Below are 16996 nucleotides of genomic sequence, written 5' to 3'. Positions count from 1 at the left end.
CATTCTCATATACATCTCGGGAGGACAAGGGTTTAAAGTAGGGTGACTATGACCGACATGTATATTTTAAAATATTTTTAAAAATTAACATTTTAATTGCGATTTCCGCCCCCCCTAATTAATTAAATTTATATATAATAAAATCTATTAATTAAAAAAATTTAAAAACTATTGGAGGTCGTTTTTGACATTAGAAAGTAGCTTTAAATAACTTTACCGAAGTCAAATGCGTGCACTACAACTTTAGAACGATTAATTAATTTTGATAAAAAAAATCCCATTAAAAAACAATTAAGCCTTAATCGAGCCTTATCAAAGGCTAATTAAAATCGCGATGGTTAGCTTTTTAGCAAGACAGTTTGATGGGTTTTATAAGCAGGGAATTGTACCAAATAATTGGAATGAGGTAATATTTGTCATGTATATAAGCATGGTGAAAGGTCAAGCCCAACTAATTATCGTCGGATTGAGGTGCTTTCTGGTCTACGTAAAGTGTTTACAGCAGTGTTGTCATTAAAGTTTAATAAATGGTTAAATGAAAAGAATTACAATAATGAAACTCAATATGCATTCACTAAAAATGGTGGAGCCCAATTAGCTCTATTCACATTAATCACAATAGTTCAGTTACAGTTAATGAAAAAAGGCAAAAGGTTTTCGCATTGTTTCTAGACTTGGAAAAGGCTTACGATTCTGTAAGTATTGCAGGCTTACAAAAAATTAATAAATATGTTTAATAATGTTTAATAAATATTGTAAGAGTGCTTTTTGGCCAATATAAAGTTACAATTAAGCAAGGTCATACTCAGTGGCCTTCATTTCATTCGTACAGAGGTTTATTGCAAGGAGACCTTTGGTCACCTCACCTTTTTAATTTTTATACATTCGATATAAATAGTTGTTTTGAAAATAAAGGTGATGGGTTCTTAGTAGATAATCAAGTGATACATTCGATAGCTTTTGCAGATGGCATAGTGATTATTGCTCCAACGTCTGCGGCTTTAAGAAGGAAGATTTTATTGGTGAAAAACTATTTTGATGAGCTGAAATTGAAAATAAATCCAAAAAAATCTGAGGTTATGATATTTAGGAATGGTTCTAATTTACCGAGGAAACACGCGTGTTTTCATCGACAAAGAAGAATTCAGAATAGTTCAAGAAACAAAATTCTTGGGTATCATATTGACACCAAAATTAGCATTTGAGAAACAGTATAAGAGGTCAGCCAATGGTGCAAACAGGTTATTAAATAATTTGGTTAGATTGTTTTCTAAGGCTAAAATAAAAAAATATACAAGTGCACTTTCGGTTGTTTAACTCCATTATTATGAATTCAATTGGCTATGCTATTCCAATTTGGAGTCTTGGTCACTGGCAAAAAGTGGAGATAATTCAAAACAAGTTTATAGGCAGAATTTTCTTTTTGGAATATAACATACCTGGTAGAGCAATCAGATTAGAACTGAGTCGATACAAATTATGTACATCATTAATGAAGAGATATATGAAATTTTTATTTAAATTAAGAGATACTGGGAATTTATCAACGATATTGCTATATCAATTATATCATAAGTCATTGGTGAAAAAGAATGATAGAAACTGGGTGACCCAATTATCAAAAATACTGAATCAGTTTGGTTATTCTGTAAATATATTCATGGATCGACCAGAGTTAAGTGATCAGCATTATCACCAATTAATACAAAATGTTTTAAGAAATTACTTTATCTCAGGATATCGAAGATTTACATAATAGAAAGAAACCAGATTGGTACAAGATAATTCTGGAGTATCCATTCAATAACAATTATATGTTAACAAACCTAGCGTTTAACGTTAAGATTTTTTTGTGCAACTTAGACTAAATAAAAAATTGATACTAATTAATAATAAAATTATCGATTTCACTGGGTCTATGTGCCCAAGATGTCAAGAAATAAATTCAAAATTTCACCTGTTTTGTGACTCTAAAGATGTTAAGAAACTAGCACAGAAGCTAGAGCTACAATGTTTACTTAAATGTAATAATGAAAAGGAAATGTATGAGGTATTTAATAGAGCATCAATAGATATAATTTATAGATTATATAACTATACACAGAAGTTTATGTTGTTAAAGAATTTAATAATTAAATAATAATTTAAGCGCAAGTGAATAATATAAATGTAGTTTGATACAAGTTGTACTAATTAAGAATATGTATCTAGTATAAAATGATGGAGTTTTGGGTTGAATGGTTGATGTTGAAAAAGAAATTATTGGTGATAAGATGAATTGATTGTCACAAAAAAACATCCCTTGTAACTGGCTAATGGCCTTATTACTAATAAAGATATTGATATTATTATTATTATTATTAATTCAAATTTATATCAAAGCAATTGAAACATATTTCAGAAAGTGTGGATAAAATACTTATCTGTCTTAATTGATTTGGTTATATTATATTTCATCCAGGCAGAGTCAAATCTCTATTTATAGTACTTTTTATAAAGTGTTAGTTTCAGTTAGCAGTGACCAAACATTTTGCTTTTAATATGTATTATATATAAAAAGGATATAGATATTATATACAATATTGCATTTTTGTTCATGAAATGCTGCTAAAAAGGTAAAAAAGGCTTTGTTTTGGGGTCTAGAATGGATTAATCCATTTTACATTGTTTATGAGAAAAGTTGTTTTGGTTTGAAAACAAATCGGTTTCCAAACAACTTTTAAAAACAAATTAAGTTTGTATACAGAGTTTGACTGTATTCATTTAAATATTTCAGTTTAATAAGAATAAATTAATAATGTTACAATAGATTATGAAATTTAAATAGTCCATTCCATAGCCTGATATTGTTATATAGGATAAAATCTTGCAGATATAAAGTTTAATAATTGGAAAAAATTTGCTCTAATATAAAAAAAATGCCTAAGCACTTTTTTGGAAAAGCCAGGAAAAAAAAAAAAAATAGTTAAAATTTATCAGAAAAATATATGAATACCTTTCTTCCTGTTCTTTTCTCAATTCTTCAGCACTCAATCCAAAGAATTCATCAGGTAAATTAATTTTTATAGAAGATGCACTAGGCATTAGAACCCTAATACTACGATCTAATTGTGGTAGAACTGGCTCAGCTGATTTCAAAATGTCTATTGCTGTCTCTAATGTGTCTGTTGTATTATCTTTAGGAAATACCAAATAATCCTCTTTAGCATCATCCTTTTCTAAAGTTTCTTGTTGAAATCCTGCACTTATAAAAAAATCCCAACTTCCCTCTAGTGTAACAATTCTTTCTTGAAAAATTTTATTACTCATTTTAATTTTGCGATATTTTTCCTCCTCTGGATTATCTATAATATTCTTGAAGTATTTACAAATTGTGTCAACTCCAATTTTCACCTATAATAATAATAGATAAAAATATATGAAATTTTTTGATTAAGAAATTTTTTAATCAATAAAAATTTATTAAAATCAGTCAAAAACTTCATTGATAAATTCTTAAAACAATTTTTGTGTATAAAATAAAAAGATATATAAATTGAATTTATATCCACTATAAAGTTTAATAACCTTACAAAATAAATATTTGGAAGATTATTATGATAATCATATTTTACCTATATAGCTTAATAATGGTGTCTAAATTCTAATAAAATGTTAAGAGAAAAGAATCGAAACATTCAGTATTTTTAAAAAATACTTTTAGGATATAAAGAAGCATAATTAAAAAGAAAAAAGTTTCATTTCTATACTTAAAAATTTCAGTACAAAATACTTAATTTTATATATCATGTAAAAGGATTAGCAAGTCTAAGATCATTAAAATTAGTTTTACGAGAAATTTATTTCAATTCAAAACAATTTCTTATGATGAAAATTCTAAGTTACAAAGCATAATTATTTTTATTATAATAAAATATATAGATGAATTTTTAATGTATTATAGTTACCAAATTAATACCTTATCTCTGTCTTTATTACAGCTTTTTATTATTAGACTAGATACAATAGTTCTATCTTCATAAAGCTGCTCATAAAAATAATCTTTTATCTTTTCTTCAATTTCATTATAAGTTGAAACAACAGGACCAATTAATGGACAAAAAAAATAAACCCCACTGACTGCAAGTACTGGTGCACTAGTAGTATAAGACTGGAATACATAATTATTATTTAAATTATTTATTATACACATGATAAACTATTTAAAGTGTATAAATTACATTAAAAAATATACTACATATAAAAATATAAATTATTTGCATACATTGCTAATGACAATCTTAGCAGTACAAATTTACTTCAACTTATGATCTCTACATAAGACTATTTGAAGTTACGACAATTATCCCATAAAGCATTCATAGCAGCCTATCAGCAAACAAGGCTGAGTTTAAACAAAACAATTACATGGCCAGCTATATGACTGTGCAGTTAAAATGCATTATAGAGAATGAGGCTAAAACAATTAAACATTTAATAAAGCCATTTATTAATGCTTGTTATGTTTTGTCATTACTGACATTGATTATTGTTTATAGTCACTTTATAATAAAAATGTGATCAGGCTGTTGGAATAAAGGTCCATTATAAGTCACAGATCCAAAATAATTTGTGATGTCACTATATAAAAATATTGAAATTGTATTTAATAATTTGAAATTTTGGTTGAAATACATAAACAGTGATTTTAAACTCAATAATAAAGCATGTATTTATTTTATAATTACATGAGATTTGATTCTTTAAATACAGTTTAAAATACAATAGTAATACAAATTAGGAATTATATTTTAATATTGTTTATTGAGCTCCAATATGTAAATTAATGTTTTTTTGTTATAAAACTATATATTTAATGGTATAAAATTTATTATTAATTTTTCAAATTATAAACAATTTTAACTGAATTATGGCTGCATTAATCAAAACTGGGTTAATGCACAGTAATAACAAATCCAAAATATTACACTAATTCTAGCATCTGATATTAAAATCAAGTTCATATAAAATACAAAAGTTCATTTCAGTTCAGTTGTGTTAGTTTACAATAGTCAGGAATGAAATTAAATTTATATTCAAGAAATCATTAAAAAAAAATAAGTAACTATTAACCAACTTTTTAACAACTTATTAACAACTGACTTTTTGAAGCTGAACTAAATTTAGCTGATTACATATTATTCAATTAAAGAATATCCAAAGAATAAAAAGACATACATTTCTTTCAATGTACAATTGAATTTATTAATATTCTTGATTGAAATGATATTAAGTATTTATCCTTGAATAAATCAAGGTGATGATTAAACAATGTTAGGTTTAAAATAAACGGGAATGATATCAATTGTATTTTGTATAATGTGTATTTTCATAGATTAATTATTTTAAAACAGTAACTCTTTGCACAAAATTAAACATTCAGAAATTATACAAAGTGGAACTAAATTTAACAAAACATTTCCTTCATACAGTCCTCATTTTTTTGTTACATAATATTTAGTTTGATTTATAAAAGACCTTCATATGTAACTAACCAATTTTCTAGTCCCAGGATCGTAACTAATTTAATTATAAGATACCTACTGTAACCATTGAAGTGAGTCAAAATAATACAAAATATCTGAAATCTACATCAACGGTGGGCAACCCGCGGGCCAGCTACGGCCCACGAAAAGTTTCTATCCGGCCCGCGAGATGTTTAGAAGAAATTATAAATAAATATTTTTCGATGTAATTCGTCTAGTTTAAATTGAATATTATTTTCTGAAGTGTTGTGACAGCAATGACAGGAAAAAATAAGGGAGTCATTTCCTTATTCAAACAAAAAATGGGAGAACAGAATTTTTCTAAATTATTTATATCTCATCGCGTCATCCATCAAGAAAATCTATGTGCAAAAGCTATGCAATTAGAAAATGTAATGTCTGTCGTATCCAACTACATAGGGCTGTTTTTATTGTGTTTAAAGTCACTTAGATTTTACAAATAGGTGAGCCGTTCACAGCCTGGCACACGCATTTGTAAAATCTAAGTGACTCATACAACATGGAATTCATATAAAACGGAATAATCAACAGTGTTATAGGGGGGTCGACTGTAGTAATTAATTTCTTTTTATTTATTTATTTCATATTTGCAGACTAAAAATTTACAGGTCACAAGGTGTCAATTAACTACTATGGCCTGCGGAAAAAACGTAAAATTTATTCTGGCCCATGTTATAAAAAAGGTTGCCCACCCTTGATCTACATAATCAACTTAGTTTTATCTTCATGTTCTATTAGATTTCTCAAATTACGTTTTAAGTTAAAAAAAAAAAAGAGAGAGAGAGAAAGAAATCTGTAATATATCAGTGTAAGAAAGTTATTAAAAATAATTACCAGTAATTACTGGAAATATAATCCAGCATAGTATTAATAGTCCTACTAAATATTAGTTATGTGCCGGATCATTAAAAATGTATATCCGTGGATATGTATACATATATGGATCATTAGTGTCTAGATCCGTGAATACGGATACGAATCAACTTTTGTACTCAGTCAGCGCCGGTGTGTGTGACCTTGGACCAATAGTTGACACTTTGTGTTAGTAACGCAACATGTTTTGACTTGCACTGCGTGTGTTTTTGTTTATATTGATAGTTTTAGTGTGACACGGGATAGCATAGATTACATTTGTGTTTTTGGAGAGTGTTGAGTTAAATTAAAATAAAAACAATGTCGACAAAAAAGTTTTACAGTGTAATATGAAAAAATATTTTACGATAGCAAATGATTTTTGCATGATAAAATTTTTGCAATATGAATGTGCCAAATATGTGATTTTAAGAAATAAAAAGTGATTTGAATTGAAGTTATTAGTATTTTATTGCTACCTATCTTTAAAATTTCATATAAGTATTGAAATTCATTAAGATAAAAGATCCGTTAAAAAGTAACGGATATGGATCTTTTTTCCCCTCGGATATCCGCAGATACCCAGCACATCACTACTAAATATATGAAATCCTGATGTTGTAGACAAGTCTATAACTTAATTGCAAAAGGCTTATATTGTGTGTGTTAGATTAAATTATACTCCTAAGAAATAAGTCTTTAATATAAATTGGTTTTACTAACCACTTTATCATCTTGTCTATGTTTTTCTTTTTCTTTCACTTGTAATTCAAGCTCTATTTCTTTTCTTGCTTGAGCTCTTATTGCAGCCTGGGACCTATTAAAACATAAAAGAAGATATTCAAGAAATAGATGCTCATATACAAAAAAATTACAAATTATAAAAATAGGTTATATAAAATTTATTTGCTTTTCATAATTTATTTTTTTTAAATAGAATCTAAAAATAAATTTTTCATAATTACATCACATTAAAATCTCAATGATTTCAATAAACTGTTAATGAAATATTTTAATATAATCTTGATATAACATAATCTTGATTCTAATACAATAAATATATTTTTATTGGAAATGGTGTGTTCCTCTTCCTTCAGTATAACAAGTCTTAGTTTACAAGAACATTCTAACTTAATAATTTATTAAAACTATAAATTTTTTACTGGATTTTATTACTATCAAAAAGTTTTATTAGTAAGAAATAAAACTATTTGAAATATCATCAATAAGTTTTATTTTTTAATACAGAATCACTCTTTCTATTATCTCTATTTACTTCCATTTGTGGGATCAACAAATTTGATGTATGCCAATTATACAGGGTGTCCCAATGAAAACGAAACAGCAGAGATATCGCATTCGTCCAAGCAAATCGCTCAGACAGGTTGATTTTATTCTCAAGGGGGACATTTTCTTCAATGAAGTTTTTGCGATCCTGAATACAACAGACAACAAAATTTTTAAAAACTTATTCATTTTTTATTAACTAAACAAACATTTATTTCAAATAAAGTAACACAAACTATTAAAAAACATAAAAAAACCTTTTAAGCTAGACTGCATATGCAAGGAAAAATAAGTTGATCATAAAATTAAGGTTGATAATGTGTTATCTGTTTCCAAATGTTATAATACAGTATTTTGTAGTGTTCACATTAAGCTTGACCACATAGTGATTCAATTCGAATTTAAGATTATTATTTGTTTTGTCGGGATAAAAATCGTCTGGCACACTCGTTTTCCCGCGCTTTTAGTCGTTCGACAGATGATGTTGGTCGCCATAGGAACGCTACTCGGACAACATCTGAAGACTCGACCGCTCATTAGTTAAAAGACATCACGCCATCTGCGGACGTCTTGGAGAGCTATCAAGCGTTGATTGGTGGAATCCAGTTCTCTTTCAATCCTATAAAAGGATTGCATTGTGGCAGGAAGTTTAGTTTTGCTTTGGACGCCGGAAGTAAACTCACATAGACATTGCAGAAAATATCCCCCTTGAGAATAAAATCGACCTGTCCGAGCGATTTGCTTGGACGAACGCGATATCTCTGCCGTTTCATTTTCGTTGGGACACCCTGTATATATGCTGCATATTTAAGTCAAAATTATAATCAGATTAAATTTTTCATGAACTAAATACACGGTTTAACCACCTCACAACAATCATTTTAAATGACTGAATTAATCTATAATCATTGACTTAGGAGATATATTGAGATCTTTACATCTTTATCTTTACATTGAAATTTGGATAGTTTTAAAATTTTGATAAATGAAAAAAAATGTAATTTTTTATTAATTTTAAAAATTAAAATTTCTTCTTAATAGTTACATTAATTAATTATGAACACAATTAAACAAGAAATTAATTTTGGCAATAATATTTAAGAAATACACACACACACAGGGTGTATCAGAATGACATTTTAAAAATTTGGGGGATTGTAGAGGATGAAATTTTGAACGTTTTGGTGTTTTGATATAAGTAACCCATAGCCGGAAATATGATTTAAAGTTTCTACAGCACTTTGCACTTGGTATGCTGAATGAAACAGCAGAATACAGTATTTATGACAAGTATTATTGACAAAACAGTAGAGTACAATCAAACTGTACATTGAATCAGTGGCTGCACTACTTTAGAGTAAATGCTCAATGCAATGACCACCAACTTCCTTACATAATGTGCAATGACTAACCATGTTTTGTCTGACTCTCTGTAAGATGCCACACTACCCTCTGATGGTATTAAATACTGTAAAGATGAGCTCCGTAAGTTCATGAACTGTTCCTACAGGTGTTGCCTACACAAGGGACTTTACATAACCTCAAAGGAAGAAGTCAAGAATAATAACATGACATCAATGGATGGAAGGGTAGCTACCAAAGTGAAATTCGGTCAAGCACTTCCTATCGCTGTAGAAACTTTACATCACATTTCCGGCTACGAGTTCCTTATATAAAAATGTTCAAAATTTCATCCTCTACAATCCCCAAATTTTTAGAACGTCATTCTGATACACCCTGTATATATCTCAAAGGAGGAAAAAAATTAATTATTTTTTACAAGTTTTTAGATTTGTACAGACACCAACAAAGATAATAAGCAAGACCAAAACAAATTGATATAAAATAACAGCAAATTTTTAATGATTAAATACAGTGGGTGATCGGTTAATGAACAAATTGAATAATGAACATTTTCGTGAAAGATTTTTATGTTCTGACAACAAACACATGATCAGGTAACACACACCTCACAGAACAAACACAATAAGAAGCGACGTAAAATAATAAATACCAATTGGTCTTCCCTTGTCTTCAGATAACAATTTGAAACTTTTTGGAGTGCGGGAGACGTCAACATTGACGCTCAACTCGGTATATACTGATCGGATAGTATTCCTCCGAACTTTGAAACTCTCCCTTGTAATTCCAGCCTTTTATTTTTCTGACAAACAATTTTTTTATAGTATTCGCAAGACTGTTGGGTGGGCACTTGTTAAGTTTTGCATAGGTTTTTATTTTCAAAAGGTGAGAGTATAATAGCAAAAGTAGAGAGTGGGCAGATGTATGATATCTGTTGTTGCTGGGCAGTATGGCTTGAACAGGTTTACTGTAAGCCACAGTTCACTCTTATCTAAGATACTGTGTAATCAAGAATACTCAGGCAGCTAAAGGAGTAACAAAAATAACATCTGAGAAATAAAGAACATTGAAGAGCTCATAATGGAACCTGAAACTGATCTGACAACAGAAGAACACCAAGAAACTCAGCAAGATATGTTTTCTTCTGAAAGAATCCCAACCAGGTTGAAGTTAATAGGCTTAGGGATCTCTACAATTACAATGCTATTAATTACTTCTGAAAAATCTTGGAGAGAAAAGCAATCGACATTAGACAGATTCTTTAACCCCCCACAAACGCAAAAAACATGACTAATAAAAATGCAAGACTATGTATTTTTATTATTACATATAAATAAACATAGTAAGAAGGTATATATTTTTTTATTTTTTGGGGTCTCCAAAACAAATTAATCAAATTCCCATAAAAACCTATGGTAAATCAATAATCAGTTAACAAACAATTCGGATAGCAAATAAAAACTTGAAACAGATTATGTTCGTTAACCGATCACCCACTGTATTTTATTATTATAAATAAATTTGTAATAACGTTATTATTATTATTTTAGTTAAATATATATTATCCATTATATAATAATTAAAAATTTTTATTTTAATTTAAATGAATGTGGCATAATAATTAATACTAAATTTATTTAAATTACCAATTTGGGTTTTGAGTTTGTTGTTGCTGTTGAATACGAGCAAGAGCAGCTTCACCGGCTTTTTTCACTCCTTCTGTTGGCTCATAACGTTTGTTAGATGAAGACGGATTTGTCCAATAACTTGGTTTCGAACTTACATGTGGTTCTTCACATAATCTGTGCCCTGGCCCTGCTGATTTGAATTCCTTGTCTACCTTTTTTTTCTTGAAAAAATTTTTTATCTTTTCTGCCATAATTCGACTTTTCAATTCGACTTTTGTTTATTATATTCTAGGAGTATGTTCTTTTGGTAATTTTAATTCAGTGGCTTCTTTTTTCAGATCTTCAAGTATTTTGTTGGCAGCTAAAAAAACAAATATTTAATATAATTACTTTTGATATAACATTTAAAACTATATTTAAAGAATTTTTATTGCTTATCTAAAGAAAGAATTTCAAAACAGTCAATCCAGAGGATGACCAATTAATAGCAATTCACTAAGATGATCAATCTTTATCTGCAGACTATAATTAGCTGAACAACAAGAGTTACACAACTTAACTGTGTTTCTTAAAATGGCAATATTCATATTTAAAAAATTATATTAAATATAAAAAAAATAAAAGTAGCTTCTATATAAATAATGTATTTTTGTTACTTATAAACTCATCTAATACAACAAAAAAAATTTTATATGATTTATATAAATGTTAAATTATTTTTTACAAAGAAATAACTGCATTTAAACACTAGTTACTAGTGTTTAAATGCAGTTAAACACTATTGAGATTAAAAAATGAATGCACATAATTTTACATTTGTAAACAATATCACCACCTAAAACTTTTTTACAGTACAACTCTTATAAGTTTATAGTAATTAAACAAAACTCTGATAAAGGAGAATATAAACTAGCAATCTAACCTTTTTCATATATTGACTTTTTAAAAGGGTTGCCTTCTTAAATGGTTCATATACATGAAAAAGGTTGGAATATCTAGTTTATAATCTACTTTATAGTAATTAAACAGAATTTTAATAAACTTGTGGGAGTTTATCAAAGTTTGTGAAAAAAGTGTTTTCCATACACATGCACAAAATTTATTAAAAAATAATGTATTTGGAAAATTTTAAAAATGGCATTTAAAAATTCTTGAAAAATATTTTCAAATTGTATTTATTAAACAATACTAAGTGATTATATTTTCTTGTGTATAATTTACTCATTGACCCCTAAAGGATTGATATTGGGAAGCTCTGTTATAAACATTTAACAATGATTCTTTAGTTATAAATCTAAAAGCTATAGAAGTTATATTACATTGTGATATATATAATATGTATATTATAGATGAAAAAAAGATTACATTTAACATATAAAAAAGAACATTTGTTAATTTGTTCTTTATACATCTCGGCAAGATTTGAGCAAACAGTGAAACTTTTCAGGACCATCCACTCATCCAGGAAGAAATCAGCAACTACTCTTGGTTAATTAACTTCAATCCCTCACCTGCACCAGACCCACCTTTCTATATGAGCAGATAATGCTGAATATCGTGGCATTCAAATAGGAAAATTACTTAATACAAAAATTACCAGCAAGCACAAAATACTTTTAGAGGTTTGAGGGTGCAAATTTTAAATATTTTGTCCATTTTTTTTTTTGTGAAATTAGATTAGTCAGCTGACTATTATTTCATATTTGGCTTTGAATGGTATATTAGTAGTAACAATAGAAAAAATTTGGATGTCTTGAATTATCTTTTTCAAGGTGAAATCAACTATTTTCTGTTGAAAATCAAATTCCTGTTTACCTAACCAATGAAAGTGTACCATTCTGTACTATCAAAGTATCACATTCTTAACAAGTTAGCAAGCACAAAATAAGTACTCAGTGCAGAGCAGAAATTTTTGGTCCATTTACCTCAAAATCTGATTGTTCATTTTTTATTTTTTGCTAAATAAATTTAAATAAGATCAATATTTTTCTTTACTCCTTCACAAGAGATTTTTGTCATTTTTTATTTTGTTTTATTACGTTTTCATTTTCTTTTTAAAGTTTAATATTTCATGATAAACATGACACTAATAGGTTAAAATAACTAAAAACTCTTAACATGATTTTCATTTCAATGTATACTCTTACTTTTTGCCCAGGCAGCACCAGGGTATCTGTTAGTATTTTACATACAGAAACTTCAAAAAATTCATTTCTGCAAAAATATATTGACTTAATTTTTATGTTTTCCATCTTAATCCCATAATATAATTATTAAAGTATTAAATGCCAGACATTAAATAATTATATGACCGATAATCATTATAGAACCCTAATTACTGAGCCCAGATTAATTGAGGTTCAGCATTATCTGAGGCAAACTTGTATATGAATATACTACTTTTCTTACACTGTAATTCATAAAAGCTTTTGTGGGGGCCGAGGGGGGAGAAATAAAAAAATCTCTCGACGAACGATAATATGTGATATGTATCGTCATCGACTCCCTTGCCATTTGGATTGCCAAGCGGTAACAATCAACGACATGTGGAAGCAGTTGAGTCAGAGATAGATGCTTCGTTTACAAACAACACAACCGTTTATTAAACACGAAAGAAGCTTACAAGATTTCCGCAAACTTGGAAGTTCTACAGCAGCTGCGGCCTCTGGGTCTTCCTCTCCTTTCCAAGATAGTCCCATTTTGAAGGAGTGTCCCTTGTTCGCGAATGAACCATTCCATCATGTCTCGATGACTCCGGGACGATGCGGTCGACTTCCGTTGATGGAAAGTTGTCGATCCGAGGTCGGGAGATGGAGACGAAGATGGGTGCGAGACACACACACAACAACAGGTCGGTCACTTGGAACTTTCGGGAGAAGAAGCCCTCGCGTCCTCGAATTTCCGGGGTTTTATCTGTTTTCTTTCAGATTCCCTTTCCGATTGGTCTCCCGTCGTCACCTGATGACAATTCGAAACCTTTCGGGGACGCGGGAGAGGTCAAAATCGAAGTTTAATTCGATCTCCAACCAGAAATGGTCTGGACTTACTTTCTTCTATTGTTTAAAAGTCTTCTATTGTCTAGCGTCGCGTTTTCATAAAATAAAAAGCTATTTCTAACTAATATATTATTTTCTCTAAAACCATTATTTTCCGCGAATTTTAGCGAGGGTTCGGACCTGTCCAGAGCCTCACACTTTGCCATGAATACTGAGTGCATATTTACTGTAATACTTTAAATATTATTAAAAGTATTGTTTTTTCCAACTTAATTTAAAATAAAAAAACTTCATAACGTTTACTAGATTTACTGGAAGTAAAGATTCCAGGGTATTTACATATAGAAGAGGAAGACAAGACCTACATGCCAATGGTGGGATTGACATCAGTGGAAAAGTAATGTTTATATTAGAGATAAAACATAAATTTTCATTTATTGTTTTCATTTTATTTAGTATACTTGAAACACCCTATTATAACATATCATAAAGCAAAAATAAATAATTCTTTTGGAGCAATAAAAAAACTATATGTTTGGTGGTGCACATCCCACAATATTCATACAATAATTGCAGAGTAAATATAAACATCTATTAATCTAATTTTTAGACTATTATAGCCTGATGCAATCTGGTAATCATCTGGAATTAATTGAAGAGCAATGCTCATTCAGATTAAACAGTTTAAAACAATAACATCACAAAGTTATTTGTTTCTGTTATCATTTATCATTAGTAAGAGACAAATCATTAATATTATAATGTAACTACAATCAGTGGTGATATTCAGCGGGTTCGCACAGGTTCGGCCGAACCCGATGTTAACATTTTCAAAGTTTTCCGAACCTTGTTAAACACACGTAACATTTCTCAGTGGTTTTGTTTCTTTTTAAAAATATATTAAAATATACGTATTATACTCTGTAACACTAATAAACTAGAGCCCTACACCACGTTCGCCTTGATGCGACCTCCCTCGACTGTTTCAATCTCGACTGAAACGAGGTTCAGTAGCGGTCGACTCAAGAGAGTTCTTGAAACTAGATGCAGTCATAAGAGAGATCCCAAAATCCCACGCGCACGAGAAAATACAAGATGGCTGCAGAACACGTGTCGTAATAAAATATGTACAAAATAAACTATTTTGAACACACTTTATTATTATTTATCAAAAAAATATAGTTCTGCCATAAACAATGTTAAATTTTAACTGACTTAATTTTGCGAACGCATCTTTATTTATGTGGTTCTTAAGGTCAGTTTTTGCGCTAATGTTGCNCAATCCCACGCGTGCGAGAAAATACAAGATGGCTGCGGAACACGTGTCGTAATAAAATATGTACAAAATAAACTATTTTGAACACACTTTATTATTATTTATAAAAAAAAATTAGTTCTGGCATAAAAAATGTTAAATTTTGACTTATTTTTTCGAACGCATCTTTATTTATATGGGTATCTTAAGGTCAGTTTTTGTGCTAATGTTGCTAATGCACCGTTTGAGCGAAAAAAAATTGTTAAGGAAAAAGTTTCTGTTAGCGAACCCTTTGTTAAATATTTCGAATATCACCACTGACTACAATACAGTAGTACGTATTTTTAATACTAAAACTATTGTATGTTTATGCTGTATAATAAATGATATAAAAAAAGTTGCTTATATAATTAAATTTACTAAGATATAGAAAGAAGCTTAAAAATGATATCATATAAATCATTTATATTTGTAACTTTTAATCCAAAGTGACCACAACCATCCATTTTATCTGAGTTTTAAGTATCCAAGGTAGCACCAGTCCACATCATGTCAGATAATTGGGGATTCTGCTGTACTTTCATTTTATTGATAATATTTCCTTAAAATCTTTCTGTATAATGTTTTGAGGATGATGATAAAAAATTGAATACTATCTGTATCAAAAATTAATACAGTAGAGCATCGGAAACTTGGCACTCCGGATAACTCGGCCACACCCTGGCAGGGCAAAAATAACCTTAAATAATTAATTTTCATCACAGACAGCTTTATGCCTCAAAGTATTTTTCTGAGGTCTGTCTTATCAGGTAAATTACTGTACACTATGTATTCATTAATTTTCATTTTCATGTAGTAAAGGCTCTATGCCTTCATAAAGAATGTACTTTTCCTTTGTTTAAGGGTATTTGGGCAGTTTATTCTCTGTTGTATTCTCAAGCAAACAATACATACAAGTACAGTACAATATTTTCTGAGGAAACACGCATACTTATCCTTTTTTAACCCCATTCCTGATAACCCGGCATTTTCACAAACTCGGCTACCCTTTGGTCCACATTAAGCCGAGTTTGAGGCTCTACTGTACTTCTAAAATTATTAATTTGTAGGATTACACAAGATACATGACTTGATCAGTTGGCACTTTCTATTCAACCAATATTAGAATTGTAGTATATTATAAATTTGCATAAAGAATGCAATATATTTACAATTTTATTTACATTTATTGTTCTTAATTCTCTCCAGTGAATTTCATCAAAATAAAAGATCAATCATTAATACAAAAATATCCATAAATTAAAATTATTAGGCTATTTTATTTCTAACAAAATGTTAACTAATTATTTACATTTTTATTTAATACAAATTATTATTATATAATATAATTACTTTAAAAAATTGATAAGATTAGAAATTGATTATGACTAATATATGTGTAATATGTAAAATCAAACAAGACAGGAGATAAAACTTATTGCAACAGAAAAATGAGAAAGTGTACACTATCTTTCTTACTAGGAATTGGAAATTATTTCATAAAATCATTAAATTTGTGACAAATAGTTCAGATTTGTACAAAAGTGTTTCTCCTAGAAGTATAAGTTTTAAAATCCAAATGTTTCTGAATTAGTTAGACTGTAATTATTTATATAAACAGGGGTGCACAACCTGCGGCCCGCGGGCCACATACGGCCCCTTACCAATGTTTATGCGGCCCGCGGACGGTACAGGCCAAATCCCTTCTTTCGAAGTTTCTAAGTGTAGAACTTTTCCCTTTCACAAAGTCATTAGCACCCAACTGTTTTATAACTTTCCCTGAAATGAGAAATGGGGGGTTGTTCTATAAATAAGTCTATTTCTAGCTAACACTTTGTGGTTTAGATATTGAATATTTTAAGTCTAATACATAGTATTATAACGATTTTTTGAAGATTCAAATAGAATAAAATGATGTTAGAACGTCATTTCCGATGTTATCAGGAAGTTTCTATTTTGGCGGGAAATCTTCAATTTTATGCTTCGGAAAACTTGCTTATTCGTCTAAATAGCGTCAAATAACAAAAATAA

The 16996-nt window shown here is 29.1% G+C and overlaps 1 protein-coding gene across 1 annotated transcript in view; it reads right to left on the bottom strand.

Annotated features, from left to right (window-relative positions):
* LOC111628108 (UBX domain-containing protein 6-like) overlaps positions 1–16996 on the bottom strand; it is a 38600-nt gene that overhangs the window by 12861 nt on the left and 8743 nt on the right. Inside the window, exons 2-5 of the mRNA XM_023371830.1 lie at positions 10694–11036; positions 7122–7215; positions 3959–4150; positions 2996–3393 (exon numbers count right to left, since the gene is read on the bottom strand). Coding sequence (XP_023227598.1) covers positions 2996–3393; positions 3959–4150; positions 7122–7215; positions 10694–10926 — 917 coding nt within the window. The 5' untranslated portion in view covers positions 10927–11036. The remainder of the gene's footprint in view (positions 1–2995; positions 3394–3958; positions 4151–7121; positions 7216–10693; positions 11037–16996) is intronic.

Source organism: Centruroides sculpturatus, unplaced genomic scaffold (assembly GCF_000671375.1).
Source record: "Centruroides sculpturatus isolate CEXI.00-Female unplaced genomic scaffold, Cexi_2.0 scaffold430, whole genome shotgun sequence".
Taxonomy (NCBI): domain Eukaryota; kingdom Metazoa; phylum Arthropoda; class Arachnida; order Scorpiones; family Buthidae; genus Centruroides; species Centruroides sculpturatus.
This window is presented reverse-complemented; position numbering and strand designations above follow the sequence as displayed.